The sequence below is a fragment of the Suricata suricatta genome, chromosome 12, assembly GCF_006229205.1.
Source record: "Suricata suricatta isolate VVHF042 chromosome 12, meerkat_22Aug2017_6uvM2_HiC, whole genome shotgun sequence".
Classification (NCBI taxonomy): domain Eukaryota; kingdom Metazoa; phylum Chordata; class Mammalia; order Carnivora; family Herpestidae; genus Suricata; species Suricata suricatta.
Genome location: NC_043711.1, coordinates 49,628,621 through 49,643,806, shown reverse-complemented (window position 1 = coordinate 49,643,806; position 15,186 = coordinate 49,628,621). Strand labels below are relative to the sequence as shown.

The 15,186-nt window shown below is 47.3% G+C and overlaps 2 protein-coding genes across 4 annotated transcripts in view; one reads left to right on the top strand and one right to left on the bottom strand.

Moving 5' to 3' along the window:
• The first annotated feature begins 947 nt into the window (after positions 1-947).
• RPUSD3 (RNA pseudouridine synthase D3) lies at positions 948-8,747 on the top strand. Of its 3 annotated transcripts, none has more exons than XM_029916893.1 (9): positions 948-1,072; positions 1,388-1,527; positions 2,396-2,440; positions 2,577-2,676; positions 3,394-3,501; positions 3,586-3,670; positions 3,893-4,016; positions 6,578-6,717; positions 7,539-8,747. In XM_029916893.1, the coding sequence occupies exons 1-9, from the start codon at positions 948-950 to the stop codon at positions 7,728-7,730; spliced, it is 1,059 nt and encodes a 352-aa protein (XP_029772753.1). In that variant the 3' UTR covers positions 7,731-8,747. The 3 variants fall into 3 exon arrangements, with proteins under 3 accessions (XP_029772753.1, XP_029772752.1, XP_029772754.1); XM_029916892.1 differs by having other exon boundaries at positions 3,827-4,016; XM_029916894.1 differs by lacking the exon at positions 2,396-2,440.
• The window catches only part of TTLL3 (tubulin tyrosine ligase like 3), a 30,998-nt gene continuing 23,932 nt past the window's right edge, over positions 8,121-15,186 (bottom strand). Inside the window, 5 exon segments of the mRNA XM_029916896.1 lie at positions 8,121-9,964; positions 9,967-10,096; positions 10,099-10,210; positions 10,404-10,644; positions 11,337-11,772. Of these exon segments, the coding sequence (XP_029772756.1) occupies positions 9,879-9,964; positions 9,967-10,096; positions 10,099-10,210; positions 10,404-10,644; positions 11,337-11,772 (1,005 nt within the window). The 3' untranslated portion in view covers positions 8,121-9,878.

The following is a 15,186-nucleotide window of genomic DNA, read 5'->3' as shown; positions in this document are numbered from 1 at the left end:
CTGCTAACGCTGTCTCTCTCTCTCTCTCTCAAAAATAAATAACAACATTAAAAAAAATTTTAATGTGTTAAGGAAATGTTGCATGGATGATGTATTAGATTTATGTACCCTATAGAGCTAATCATTGGACAATTTATGCTTCCAGTTTTGAGATTTGTTTTGACTCGATAAATAATGTTTTTTGTTTGTTTGTTGTGAGAGAGAGACAGCATGAGCAGGGGAGGGTCAGAGAGAGGGAGATACAGAATCTGAAACAGGCTCCAGGCTCTGAGCTAGCTGTCAGCACAGAGCCCGAGGTGGGGCTCAACCCCACCAACCATGAGATCATGACCTGAGCTGAAGCCGGACACTCAACCGACTGAGCCACCCAGGCGCCCCTCGATAAATAATGCTGTAGTGAATCTCATTCTCCTTCTGGCCCTTTTCTCCTTTTGGGTTGATTATGCACCAGGCTGTTCTTCCAAGCAGGTTTACTGGAACAAAGGGGTCCCCCCCCTTTTCCCTCACTTTGCCTTACAAAACTGGGCACAATAGTGTTTTGTTTTAAAATTTTATTTTTAACTAATGCCCACACTCAAGATGGGGATCAAAAATCGCACGCCCTACCTACTGAGCCAGCCAGGCACCCCACAAGGTGGTTTTTTGAAGTCAATGGCTCCTATGAATTGGAACGGTGATCAGAGTACCTTAACCTTTCTTTCCTGTTTTGTCCTAAGACAAGTCCTCTGATTCCGACTAAACTCCTTGGCTGCTGGGCGCCTCAGTTTCCTCAAAAGCACAGACGCAAAGTAAAGCATTTCCGGTCTCGGGGGGGGGGGGGGGGGGGGGGGGGGAGAGGCAAAGCTCCGCCTTCTCACGCCTCTGAGCCCGCCGGCTCGCTATTCCGATTGATAGGCAATCTGGCCAATCAGTGCGTTGTGGAAGAGCGGCTCGGCCCTTCCCTGCACATGCGCACTGCACCCGCTCGGGAGATGGGTGGCTGCCGTGTTTTGGGTCAGGTCTGGGGTGCCTGGCGCCGGGGGCCGGGGGTCCGTGTAGTGGCCAAGGCCTCAGGCTTTGGCACCGAAGCCGGGTGATTACCCCTCCTCCCGCCCTTTCGTGGGGGTGGGACGGTGGGGCCGGGTAAAGTGTGTGCGGTACCTGGATTTAGGGAAGCATAGCTTCTAACGCCACTACTGTGTGACCGATCCTAAACTACTCATTTGGTTTCTCTTTCAATTCCCTCCTCTGTACGATGGGGCCAGTTTTACCTGAATTTGCGGGAAGCTCACCCTAGGCACTTTGAGGCATTTATAGGAGGTGGCAGGATATAAGGTGTGCAGAGATAACAATGGACACCCCTTAAGAAACGAGTGATCGCTCCTACAGCTTACTCTCCCTTTTTCAGACATCAGCTGCGACCTCGAGGCTCCAGCAAACGGTCGAGGCCTCTGGGGGACCAGCCATTCCCGGGGCTGCTGCAGCTAGAGAACCTCGGTCGGAAGGAGCTGGTTGATGTGCTGAGGGCTGCTGTAGTGGACCAGAAAGGTGAGGGGTGGGAGGGGCAGCTGCACACAGACGCTGGAGGGGAGCCTGCTGCTCAGAGCCTTCTGGGGACCTGACTGGGCTCCCTGCTAAAGTCTTTGGGATCATATTCTGGTTCTGCCTCCCACTAGTGGTATGACCTGGAGCCGGCCACATAATGTGTCTGAGCCACAGCATCATGGGGATGGGGGTGAGAGGGTGCAAATAACTAGAGAGGCTTCAACAGAGTAGGCACTTGTTAATAGGAGCTGCTATAATAAATTGTTTATTGATGGGCCAAACACAGGCTTTGCAGTCAGATCTAGGCTCTGTAATCAATTTACTGTGTGGCTGTAGGAAAATAATTTCTCTGAGCCTCCGTCTCCATTCAGTGATTAATTCTCTCAACTATTTATTGAGTAGAGGCTATGTTCCAGGCACTGCTCTAGGCTTAGGTATACAGTGTTGAACAAACTAGTATGGTTCTTGCACTCAGGGAGCTAATATTTTAGTCCCAGAAATGGATTGATCAGGAAATAAATGAACAAGGTACTTACTAGTGATCAGTGCTGTGAATAAAACGGGGTGTTATGACAATGTAGCAGACATTAGATTGGGGATTCAGGCCTCTCTCTGGTGGTGACATGTGAGCTGAGATGATATGAGTCAGATGTGAAAATCTGGGACTGAGGAAACAGCACGTATAAAAGCCTCAAGTGACAACAAGCTTTAGCACATGCAAAGGACGGAAAGAAGTTCAGTTTAGGCTGTGGTTGATAACTCAGGTCTGAGAGTTGGAGTGGGATCACAAGATAAGATGAATTCAGAAAGTACTTTATAAACTCTAACTGCTGCTTTTGTGTTGCTGATGCTCATGTAATATATGTTTTAGGACCTCTAGTGACATTGAATAAGCCACCAGGTCTACCAGTGACAGGTATGGGCAGGGGAAGGTGATGGAGTAGAAGAGGGTTTGATGGTTCTGAGGGAGGGGATATTGAAGAGAAGGGGTTCGTGGGATGAAGCCAAGGCCTCTGAGAGCAACTTGTACTTTTCCTTCTTTTTTCCTCCAGGAAAACCAGGGAGGTTGACATTGGTCTCAGTGCTGCCAGAGCTGAGCCAGTCCCTGGGGCTTGGGGATCAGGAGCTCCAGGTTGTCCAAGCATCTGGGAAGTAAGTGGGGGGCGGGGGGGCAGGGTGATAGGAAGGTCAGAGGACAGGCATCCATCTTGGGTGAGGAAACAATTGCTTGGGAATAGACTGAGACATTTTCCACAGGCTAGTTTGGGAGCACAGGGGAAGGATGCAAGAAAAGGGAGGGAGCAGACAGATCTGGGTTCAAATGCATATGCACAAACTGTGATCACAGGCAAAGCATGAAACCTCACTGAGCCTCAGTTCCCTTCATAATAAAAGAGAGCTAGTCATACCTATGCTCAGTGTGCAGTCAGTTCCCAGAGCCCATAATCATGGCAGGCATTGCTCATTGACCCATGATTTTCTTTCCTTTAACTGCCATCAATTGGAGCTGATACTTGCACTGAAATATTTCTGAAATTCCACAAACTCATAGGCTTGTGGAGAATTTACTTATTTACAAGCTAATATATGCAGAATTCCTACTGTAGTGCCTGACACATCATAGACATTCAGCAAGTGGTGGTTATTGTTATGACATTTGGCTCTGAGCTCCTTGCGGACCAGGGCAAAATGAGCAGCACATTAAGTGATCAAACATGAGGACGTCTTACTAGTTTCTCAGGAGGAGGTCTTACAGTTCTGGTGTGACTGCTTTGCCTTAAGCAGGCCACTGTGCCTTCTCAGTGCTCTCCCTTTTTCGTGGGTGAGCCCAAGGGAATTTCAATTTTGTAATTTATTCTCTTTCTCCAGAGAGACCTCTGGGCTTGTGCTCCTTTCCAGTTGTCCCCAGACAGCAAGCCGCCTCCAAAAGTTCTTCATCCACTCACGGAGAGCCCAGAGACCCACAGCCACCTACTGGTGAGAGGTGCTGGGAGGCCCCCCTGGCAGCAGGGAGGTCCTGGCAAGCCACTCTGTGATGTCCTCTTCCTGCCTCTTTCTTAGTGCTGTCACTGATGGGATCCCAGCTACTTCTGAGGGGAAGATCCAAGCAGCTTTGAAACTGGAACACATTGATGGCATTGATCTTGTGAGTCACAGTCTGGCAGGGAGCATAAAGGGACTCTCCAAATATATTATCGCTACAAAGGAATCAAGGGTATAGACTTGGGGTGGCTGGCTCTCCTGTCCCCTAAAACAGGCAAATGACCACTCCTTATGCTGCGGCCCTGTCTGTTGGGAGCAGAGACGGTCTGGACTTCTTTGCCAGGGGTGTGTGAAGCTTGTTCCTTCTTGGGGGCTGACACCACAGGTAATTCCAGTGAAGTCCCCATCCCGAAAGGACTTCCAAGAAGGTGTCAAGAGGACTGTCAGCCACTTCCGTGTGGTGGCCACGGGCTCTGGCTGTGCCCTGGTCCAGCTGCAGCCGCTGACAGGTGGGTTGGAGCCCCAGCCAGCCTTCGCACCTGTATTTGGCTGGAGGAGGCAAGGGGGATGGGAGGGTGGTGGTGTTAATGGCAGCCTGGGGAGCATTTGATGGACCCCAGGGGGAGGTAATCAGGCCCAGCTGGAGGACTGGCACTTCTGTCAGTCTGGTGGTCATTCCTTTGTAGCTCTTTTTTGTTCTTCTTACTGATCTCAGGATCTTTTCTTTGTCTTTGGTGTTCTGTGGTTTCACGATGCCGAATCTAGGTGTGTTGGTTTAGTTTTATCTTGCTTGGGATTCACCTGAATCTGAAAATTAATATATTTCATCCATCCTGGAAAGTTCTCTCTTGCAGTGTTGCACCTCTTGCATTTTCTCTATTCTCTTCCTTTTGTGTGCCTAAGAGATGTGTCTGACCTTCTCATTCTACTTGCTTGGTCCCTTTCCTTTCATATTTTTCATTTCTTCATCCCTGCTACATTCTGGGTAATTTCTTTAGAGCTGTCTTCCAGATCTAATAGTTTTCTCTTCAGTTGGATCTAATCTGCCAGTTTAGCCTATCCATTGGCTGTATTTTTCACTTCTAGAAGTTCTATTTGGTTGTTTTACCCAAAAAATGGCCTTAAAAATATATAGCGCTTTTTTTTCATATGTTATTTTTTGTCTTTAACCATGTTAAACACACTTATATATTGTATTTCTATATTTTCATTGTCTAAGATTTTGGAGGGTCTAATACTATGATGTTTCTTGCTGACTTTAAGACTTGGTGGATTGTTTTCTCATTGCTCTGCGATTCAGGATTGTGAATTCAAGTTCATCTGGGCCTTTATCTTGGGAAGTATTTTGTTGCCTCACTATAGGTAGGGCCCTCGGGAGAGGTTCTGCCTTTGCTTTTGTCAAATGTCCCAGGGCTGTCACTAGTTCAGGATCTCTCTAAATATTGATGTCTCCATTGCAAGTTCACAGATCTCTCAAGTAGTGTTAATTTGAGCCCCAAACTGTGTGAGAGCAGCTCATGGTTGCGAATTCTAAGGGGAAAACATATTCATTCCCCTCTTATTGGTGGCTGGCTTTTTCTCCTCGTCTGCCCCATCACTGGAGATGTAGTCCCTCTAGTATTTCATTTGCATACCAAGGCCTCATCCCTGGTCCCAGGGTAGCCACCGAACCCCAAGGCCCCTGGATACCAAGATTGGCAGCATCCCTAGAACAGGTGAAATATTGGGTCTTGTGTGCTCTGGATTTGTTTTCCCCTGGTTTTGGTCTTGGGATCTTACTTTCCTGTGTGCCCAGCTGCATATTTAAAAGGATGATTGTTAAAATTTTCCAGTGTTTCTAGGTAGTTTATAGCAAGAAGGGTTTTGTTTTTTGTTTGTTTTTTTTTTTGAGAGAGAGAGAGAGAGAGAGAGAGAGACAGCATGAGCAAGGGAGGGTCAGAGAGAGAGGGAGACAGAATTCAATGACAGGCTCCAGGCTCTGAGCTAGCTGGCAACACAGAGCCCAATGCGGGGCTCGAACCCACAAACCGTGGGATCATGACCTGAGCTGAAGCCAGACGCTTAACTGACTGAGCCACCCAGGTGCCCCATAAGAGGGTGTTTAAACTTTTTAAAAAATTTATTTATTTAGAAAGAGCATAGAGGGAGAGAGAGAATCACAAGTAGCCTCTGCACTGGCAGCACAGAGCCGTATGTGGGGCTTGAACCCACGAACTGTGAGATCATGACCTGAGCAGAAATCAAGAGTTGGATGCTTATCTGACTGAGCCACCCAAGCGCCCAGCAAAAGGGTTTTAGATTATCCATTCCACCATATGGCCAGACACAGAAGCAGAGTACCGCTCCAGGGTTTGAATCCTAGCTTATGGTGGTAGGCCAGTCCCTTTTTGAGCTTCAGTTTTGCCATGTGTAAGATGGGAATGAAGATGGGACCTGCTTTATAGGGCTGTCATGAGGACTGAATATGTTTACGTAGGTAAAGCATTTTGTACCATGCCTAGCACATAGCCCCCCGATTCTGTTTTTGTCAAGGCACTTTTGGTTGTAAGTTTCCCAAAAACCTGTTTACATTGGTGTCCACCAAAAACAGGGAATGTGTTGGCTCACACAACTGAAAGTTTAGGCATGGCTCAATCAAGATCAGGCTCAATCAAGTTGTTGTGTTTCTTCTTTCCCCCTGCATGTCGGCTTCTTTCTCCCGCAGGCTCTCCTGTGGTGAAGGTAGAGAGGGCCTGGGGCTCCAAGAGCTCCTGACCTGCATCCCCCAGTTTAGCACTCTTGCAGGAAAAGAGCATTCCTTGTTTCCAATAGCTTCAGCAGTAAATTCAGGGTTGTATCTCTTCATGAGCAGATCCCACAGGCCAGGTGGACTGATATGTAGGACTGTCCTGACCTGGTCTTGCACCCTGCTCTGGAGGTAGGGGCAGTAGCAATGACCTCCCTGAAACCATGTGATCTGGGAATGGGAGTGGAGTGGTGATGTTTTCACAGAGGAAAGGGCGAGTGATGAATCTGCATGGGACAGAAAGAGCAACCGCTTGCCATCTGTCCCCTCTCCCCTGTCCCCCAGTGTTCCCCACTCAGCTCCAGGTACACATGGTCCTGCAGCTCTGCCCCGTGCTTGGGGATCACACATACTCTGCCCGCGTGGGCACGGTCCTGGGCCAGCGCTTTCTACTGCCAGCGGAGAGCACCAAATCCCGAAGACAGGTACCCAAGCCTGCCTACTAGTGTTTCAGGGGATGGGCAGCGCCTTCAGACATGAGCTCTGAAATTTGGGACTGAGGCAGCCCTCTTGGCTTGCAAGGCTATCTGTAGCCCTAGCTTGCAGTGTGGCCCTGAGCAAGTAACATCCCCTCTCTAGGGCCTCACTCTGCCCATCTGTTCAATAAGAAAACTGAACTTGTCAGTTTTTCAAGGCCCTTGTAAGTCGGCTATTCTTTGGGTCTCTTTGGTATAAGGGGTAAAAGTAGTTTGTGTGTGTGTATATGTGTGTGTTAGGGCAACTATCTGCTTTAATAGAGTAACCCCAAAATGCCAGAGTCTTAGCACAGTTATTTCCCTCCACATTAAATCTAATTAATGGGGGCAGGGAGGGGTTAGCTTTACTCCAAGGAGTCACTCAAGGACCCGGGCCATTGCTCTCAGGCCAGCAGATGAAGGGAGACAGTACAGTGTAGGTTCACATGGGAGGTGTTCACGGGCCAGGTCTGGAAGTGGCTTATGCCTGCACTCCTGTTCCACTGGCTAAACGATCACATGGCCTCACCAAGCTGCAAGAGAGACTCAGAAATGTTTAGCTGTGTGCCCAGGTGGAAACTGATCTGGTGAACCCTACCCAGTCTCTGCCATAGCGTAGCTCTGTGTGTGTGTGTGTGTGTGTGTGTGTGTGTGTGTGTGTGTGTAAGTAAGTGAGTAACAAAGTATGGACATGGGGTGAGGGAGGGAGGAAGAATTTGCCTTACTCCCATTTTGGTTAGAGCTGCTGGAACTCAACCTAGCTGAATGCTGACATGCCTCTCCCACCCCAGGTCCTGGATGAAGCCCTCCTCAGACGCCTTTGCCTGACTCCCTCCAAGGCTGCCCAACTGCCCTTGCATCTCCACCTGCATTGTCTCCATCTTCCAGGCATGAGGCCCAGGGAAGCCCCCATGAAGCTTCTGGCACCCTTGCCCCCTTATTTCTCCAGGACCCTACAGTGTCTGGGGCTCCACCAACAATAGTCCTCCTTCTGTTCCTTCTGTTCCTGCTGCAAAGCAGTGGGGATGGAGGGCGGGGGGCATGAACCTACAATCAAGCTTGAGGAGAATGAAGTCAGTACTCAGCAAGCAGTAAGGCCTTGCTTTAAGATTCTGGGCTCTGCATTAGGACAAACCTAAGATCAAAGCCTCCCTAGGCACCTGCTGTACAGTGTTAGGCAAGTGACTGCATCTCTCTGGATGTGTATTAAAATCATAGTGTGGTTTTGAGGATTTGCTAAGAAAGTGAGTATTTATCATGGAGCATACTTTCTGCTGAGTTCACTATGTGGTCTTATTTGGTTCTTTCTGTCCCAATTCTAGCTGGGAGGAAATGTTCGATTTTTTAATTGTGGTAAAGTACACGTAGCAAAATTTACCATTTTAACCATTTTAAGTGGTTCAGTGGCATTAGGTACAGGTACACTGTTGTGTAATCATCCATCATCTTACAGAACCGAAGCTCTGCCCCCATTAAACACGGACTCCCCATCCCCCAGTAGCCCCCATTCCCTGTTCTCCTTTGTCTATGAATCGGACTACTCTAGGGATTTGATATTGAAATGAAGATCTCAGATCTTTTACAGTAAAAAGCTATGAAATATGTCAAACATACAAAGAGTACATAAATGTCTCTGTGATTTAAAGAATTACAAAGTGATGCCCATTTAACCACCGCGTGGCATGAAACAGAAACATGCCTCTCCTTCCTTTTTAGGGTAGCAGTTCTCAACTCTGGTCCCACAGTAGAACCCCCTCTGCCTCCCTCTCAGGAAGCTTTAAAAAAAGAAAAAACCATACCTTCCCTGTGATTCTGCACCACAAAGATGCCAGTTTAAGCAGTCTGGGCCAGAGACCCCGGCATCAATCTTTTAAGTTCCCCAAGGGGTTCCATTGTTCCTTCTAAGTTGTCTTGTTAAGGTTTTCCACATATACATGCATCCCTAAACAATCTACTTCGTTTTGCCTGATTTTGGTGTTTCCATAAATCGAGTCATGCTATGTATGTTCTTTTGTGATTTCTTATTCCACACCATGAAAGGCACCTGTGATGTATGGTGGGGGCTTGAATTCCAGCGCATGACCGCACCAGTCTATCTGTTCTGTTAATGGACAGTTAGGGCATTCCACTGTCAGCACAACAAACCCACTTATATGCACTTCCCGGTTCGGTTTTGCAGGAGTTGCTGCATCAGAATACATGTATGTCCACTCCTAGGACTGCTGTCACAAACTAACACACCTGAGTGGCTTAAAACAACAGAAATCAATTTTGTCACAGATCTGTCTGGAGGCCAGTCTGAAATCAAGTTGTCAACAAGGGTGTGCCCTCTGAAGCCTCTCGGGGTGAACCCTTCCTTTCCTCTTTAGCATCGGGTGGCTCCAAGCCTTGACTTGTGGCTGTTATCACCGCAGGCTGCCTCCATCTTCACATGGCCTTCTGGTGTCTGTGTCTTCTGACTCTTAGAAAGATACCTGTCATTGGATTTAGGGCCCACCTGCATAATCCAGAGTACTCTCATCTCAAGATCTTTAAGTCAATCACATCTACAAAGACTCTTTTTCCAAATAAAGTTATTCACAATTTCCAAAGAGATGTATCTTTGGGTGTAGGGGGGACTACCATTCAACCCAATACAACTAAGAAATACCAAAGTATTTCAGACGGTTTGTTTGATATTCCCTTTTTAGGCAACCATGGCCCCCTACCTAGGAAGGGCAGACCCACTTCCTCTGGAGAAAGGCTTGGTTTAGACAAGGTTCATCCTTCCTTCATCTTATGCTGTAAGTCTCACACCCTTAGGTGTCATTCTGCTGCTACCCAGCTTCTCCCCTGGGCTCGGGGCTTATGGATCTCCCAGTGGTGAGCAGTCTGGCAGTGTGTCCTAGTTTTCTCACTGCCACATGATCTTGGGCAAGCCATGGCTTCTCATTCAGACTCTGTTTCTTCATCTATAAAGTGAGGCTCATCCCCCCATCCAAAGATCAGAGATGCCAGGGAGTCCCTGAATAGGAAGCCCCACAACTCTGTTGCAAGTGGGGGAATTCTGGCCCTTGCTTTGTGGAAGGCTGCTGATGGCCTGTAGCTCTCATTCTGGATCTTGGGGTACAGGGCCTCAGCGTACCCTCTCTTCAGCCTCCAATAGGAATGGAGCCAAGCCCAGGATACTTCACTTGCTCCTTTTTATTTGGCACTGCATCCAGGATAGGGGCAGTGAGGATCTAAGCAAGGGCTTCCGTAGCCGCACGTCTCCCCTGCCCCCTAGACCTTGGTATGCACCGGTAAAGGGCAGGGAGCCTGGAAGGCTCACTGTCTTCAGGAGGCATGCCTCAGCCTTGGGTTTGTCACAGAGTCTGGCCTTGAACTTGCCTTTGACCATGATCTTTCTGTGGGTTCTAGGAACATTTCCGACCTCGAAGGGTGGAGGCCACAAGGCACTTCCAGGACAGGGACCACGAATGCGCTGGGGAGCAACAGCCTCAGTGTAAAAAGGGGGAAGAGGGGGAAGAGATGATCAGGAAGTCTGTTCAGGAAGGGGGGGGGTTCTGAGGAAAAAGCCCTTCCCTTGGGGCTCCAGGTAGCCCAGGAGCTGCCCTTGCCAGCGCCCTCCAGCCCTGACTCCAGTTTTCAGTACTGCCCACCAGGGTGTGAGTCACAGCTCAAGGCCCACCTTTCTTGGTTTCAGGACGCTGGATGCCAACTTGAGCTCAGGGTTAGATGGGAAGGAAATCAAAACCTTGGCAGTAGGTAGAGTCATCAAGGCCTTGCCTGTGGTTGACAGGGCCTTAGAGCCCACCAGCTTGCTGTGCTGCAGTCTGAGGACCCGCCCCTGGGAGCGGAGCACATGGGGAGGAGGCAGCTGGGCCTTCAAGTAGAGGCTTGGGAAGTGATAAGGGGCTGTGGGAGCAAGAGGGGCCGTGAGGGCCTGGGGAGGGCCCAAGGCTCACTAGCACCCCTCAAGGTGTGTGTGGAGGGGGAAGGGGAGGGGGAAGATGAGGGCTGGGGTGTGAGATGGAATGGAGCCCTCCTAGCTCCTCCTCTAGAGGCCGTGGGAAGAACACAGGGTTTGGAGCCCAACAGACCTGGTCTGCATCCCAGCCCTGCCCCTTCTGAGATGTGCAACCTGGGGCAGCTTCCTTAAACTTGGCAGCTGGAAAATGGGGATAATAGCACCTACTTTGCTAGGCTGTGAGGACTAAAGGAGCTGGTTGGGTAGAAGCACAGTGTAAATTGTTAAGTGCAGTACAACTATTAGTTCCTTTCCTCCAGAGGCAACTTTGCATGGAGGCAAAGGCAGAATACTGCTGCAGGAAAGGCTTGGGCTCTGGAGAGAGATGGAACTGGGACTAAGTCCTGGACTCTCTGAAATAAGTACCACTACCTTGCAGGGTGACTTCTTTGGAGGGAACAATACTCATTTGATCATGCATTTTTTAAAAAAATACTTTGTAAGTGATGGCTTTTACCTGCTACTGGTGTCTTTTTGGTGGGGCTATGGCAGGGTTGCAAATCCAGGTGGTTAGGAGGGGCTTGGACAACAGGAAGAAAATGCCTTGGGACCCTGGGGTGTTTTGGGGGAATGGTCTTACCTAGGGCCTGGGGGTTCTTCAGACTCAATGGCAATATGTTCAATGGGTGGGGCTGCCTGTCCCCACTAGCAAAGGTCATGGTGAAAATGCAGCCCATCCTGGTGCCGGGGGGTTCCCATTTCTGGAGATTGGGGTGGACCAGGGCTGTGGTACATTTCGCCTTGCCTTTTTTCCCCTTTCCAGGGGCCGAGGTGGTGGCAGTGGAGTCTGGCTTCTCAGTGTGCCCCGGGCTCCTGGCCCCAGCAACCTTCCTAGGAGCTGACCTGTGGGTAACGGTCCCCAAGTCCTTGCCTTCCCCAGAGCCTCGCTGGGTCAGCAAGTGAGGGAGTGCTGGGCGTACCCTCATCTGCCGATGACACATTGCCAGGGGCTTCTTGATGGTGGAGCCCTCTACTAGGAGCCGGATACCCACATACTGGGGTATCTCCACGGCAGGCTGTGGGAAAGAAGAGATGAAGCCCAGTCAGTGGTGCTGGAACTAATTTCTGGGTTGAGAAACAGGGAGCCCATCTCTGTCCTCTAAGGGGTTTGGCTCAAGAGGCCTGAATCAGTACCTAGAAAGTCGCGGAGTCCCTGGGATTAGTAACCCAGTGGAGTCAGGGAGTCTTAGTCATGCCCCCATTAGGACTTCTATCCTTTGCTCTCCTGAGCGCCCCAGCCCCAGCTGAACTGTGTATGCTTCTGCTCCACAGCCACAGCTGATGGACAGCTTCCTGAGTTAAGCCAGATTCTGGGCACACAGAATTTGAGTTATGTCACCCAGACAGATAAGAGGCTTGGACATTGCCTAGAGCCTTGCATGAACCTCTTATGGGGAAGCAGAAACTAAGAGCCTTATTGAAGGCATTCGATTGAGAGAATGAATTAGCAAATTTGCTGAAGGAAGCAGAGAAAGAGGTCCAGGAAAGGAGCTTCTGCACAATTTTCAGTTCTGATTAAATCAGCAGTATATCCTGCAGCTAGGCTCCAGGACAGCCTCCCTGTGTCTTGTTAATGACCCCTTTTTAACCATGAGCTAGTTTGAGGTGTTTTCTGTGTCAACCAAGGATCCTGATTAGAATCTATCAGAGTCGCCTGCAGCTTGTAAAAAATACAAATATCAGAGCTGCCGCAAAGCCCCATTAATCAAAACAAGTCAGTGAAAAGGATGAATGACAGGAATGTTTGTCATGGGCACCTAAGTATCACTTTACAAAGTAACCGATCATTGCAAAGGGGAGGATGCAACTAACAATGGAGAGATCTGGTAGCTACCACCTAACCCCCACGGTCAGAGCTAGCATCATTACCATCACAAGACACCAACAGTGTGTGCCTTGTGTTACCATATGAGGTACCCAGTCTCACTTCTCAAGTGTTCTTGCCAAAAGCGTTAAACCTGAACCTTATCAAGCTGTTTGGCCCAACTTCTAGTTTATAGGACGTTAAGATAACAGAATAATAGGCTAAATAGTACCAGGAAGGAACAATCAGATAAATCCAGAATGTAGGACAGTTCTACAAAACAACCAACCTGGTCCCTTGAAAAGATCCCAACAAACTATTGTGGGGAGGAAAACAGTGCTGCTGTTCTGGATTAAAAGAGATTAAATAGCACCAAACAGAATAAAAACCTGAATAAATTTAACTAAGGAAATGAAAGACCTGTACACTGAAAGCTAAGATACTGATGAAAAAAACTAAAGATACAAATAAATGGAAAAGACATTCTGTGCTGATGAATTGGAAGAATTAATATTAGTAAAATATCCAGACTACTCAAAGCAATCTACAGATTTCATGCAGTCTCAATCAAAATGCCAAAGGAATTTTTCACAAAAAGGAAAAATCCTAAAACTTAAAGGGAACCACAAAAGACTCTGCATAGTCAAAACAATCTTTTTTTTTTTAAAGATTTTTATTTTTAAGTAATCTCTATGCCCAATGTGGGGCTTGAAATTACAACTCCAAGACTACAAGTCACATACTCCACCAACTAAGCCAGCCAATTGCCCCCAAAACAAAAGAACAAAAGTTGGAAGTATCACACTTACTGACTACAAACTATATTACAAAGCCATAGTAATCAAACAGTATGGTAGTGCATAAAAAAAAGACACACAGACCTTCTGAACAGAAATACTCCCATGCATAAATAGTGAATTAATTGAAGACAAAGAAAATACAAGAATATTCAATGGGGAAAGGGCAGTCTCTTCGATAAACGATGTTGGGAAAACTGGACAGTCCCATGCAAAAGAATGAATCTGGACCACTATCTTCTAAAACACACACAAAAATCAACTCAAAATGGATTAAAGTGAATTTAAGACCTAAAACCATAAAACTCCTCGTAGAAAACACAGGCTGTAAGCTCTATGACATCTGTCTTGGCAATGATTTTTTTAGATTTGATAGCAAAAGCAAAGGCAACAAAAGCAAAAATAAACACGTGGGACTACATCTAACTAAAAAGGTTCTGAACAGCAAAGGAAACCATCAACAAAGTGAAAAGTCAACTTACCCAATGGGAGAAAATATTTGCAAATCATACATCTGATAAGGGGCTAGTGTCCAAAATATACAAAGAACTCATACAACTCAATGGCAAAGACAAATAGTCTTATTTAAAAACGGGGGCAGAGGATCTGAAAAGACATTTTCTCTGCAAAGATTATGAATAGATGGCCAACAGATACATGAAAATATATTAAACAGGGGTGCTTGGATGGCTCAGTCAGTGAAGCATCTGACTTCGGCTCAGGTCATGAGCTCAAGATTTATGGGTTTGAGCCCCACGTTGGGCTCTGTGCTGGCAGCTCAGAGCCCGGAGCCTGCTTTGGATTCTATGTCTCCCTCTCTCTCTGTCCCTCCCCTGCTCATGCTCTGGCTCTTCCTCTCTAAAATATAAACATTGAAAAAAAATGTTAGGGGCGCCTGGGTGGCTCAGTTGGTTAAGCCTCCAACTTCGGCTCAGGTCAGATCTCACGTTCATGGGTTCGAGCCCCGCGTCAGGCTCTGTGCTGACAGCTAGCTCAGAGCCTGGAGCCTGCTTCCAGTTCTGTGTCTCTTTCTCTCTCTGACCCTCCCCCTCTATGCTCTGTCTCTCTCTGTATCAAAAATAAATAAAACATTAAAAAAAAAAACTTAAAAAAAAAAAGAAAAAAATGTTAAAAAAGAAAGAAAATGTGTTCAACATCACTAATCATCAAGGAAATCCAAATCAAAACCATAATAGGCTATTACCTCACACCTGTTAGAATAGCTATTATCAAAAAGATAAGAAACAAGTGTTGGTGAGGATATGGAGAAAAGGGAACACTTGTGTGCTGTTAGTGGGACTATAAATGGGTGCAGCCACTGTGAAAAACAGTATTGAGGTTCCTCAAAAAATTAAAAATACAACAGTGATACGATCCAGCAATTACACTTCTGGGTGTTTATCCGATGCAAACAAAAACATTACTAACTTGAAAAAGTATGGCACAAACACAGACACATAGACCAGTGGAATAGAATAGAGAACCCAGAACTAGGCCCACAAATGTATGGCCAATTAATTTTTAACAAAGCAGGAAAGACTATCCAATGGAAAAAAGACTGCCTCTTTAGCAGGTGGTACTGGGAGAACTGGACAGCAACATGCAGAAGAATGAAACTAGACCACTTTCTTACACCATACACAAAAATAAACTCAAAATGGCTGAAGGACCTGAATGTGAGACAGGAAACCATCAAAACCCTCGAGGAGAAAGTAGGAAACAACCTCCTTGACCTCAACTATAGCAATTTCCTACTCAACACATCCCCAAAGGCAAGGGAAATGAAAGCAAAAATGAACTATTGGGACCCCATCAAGATAAAAAGCTTC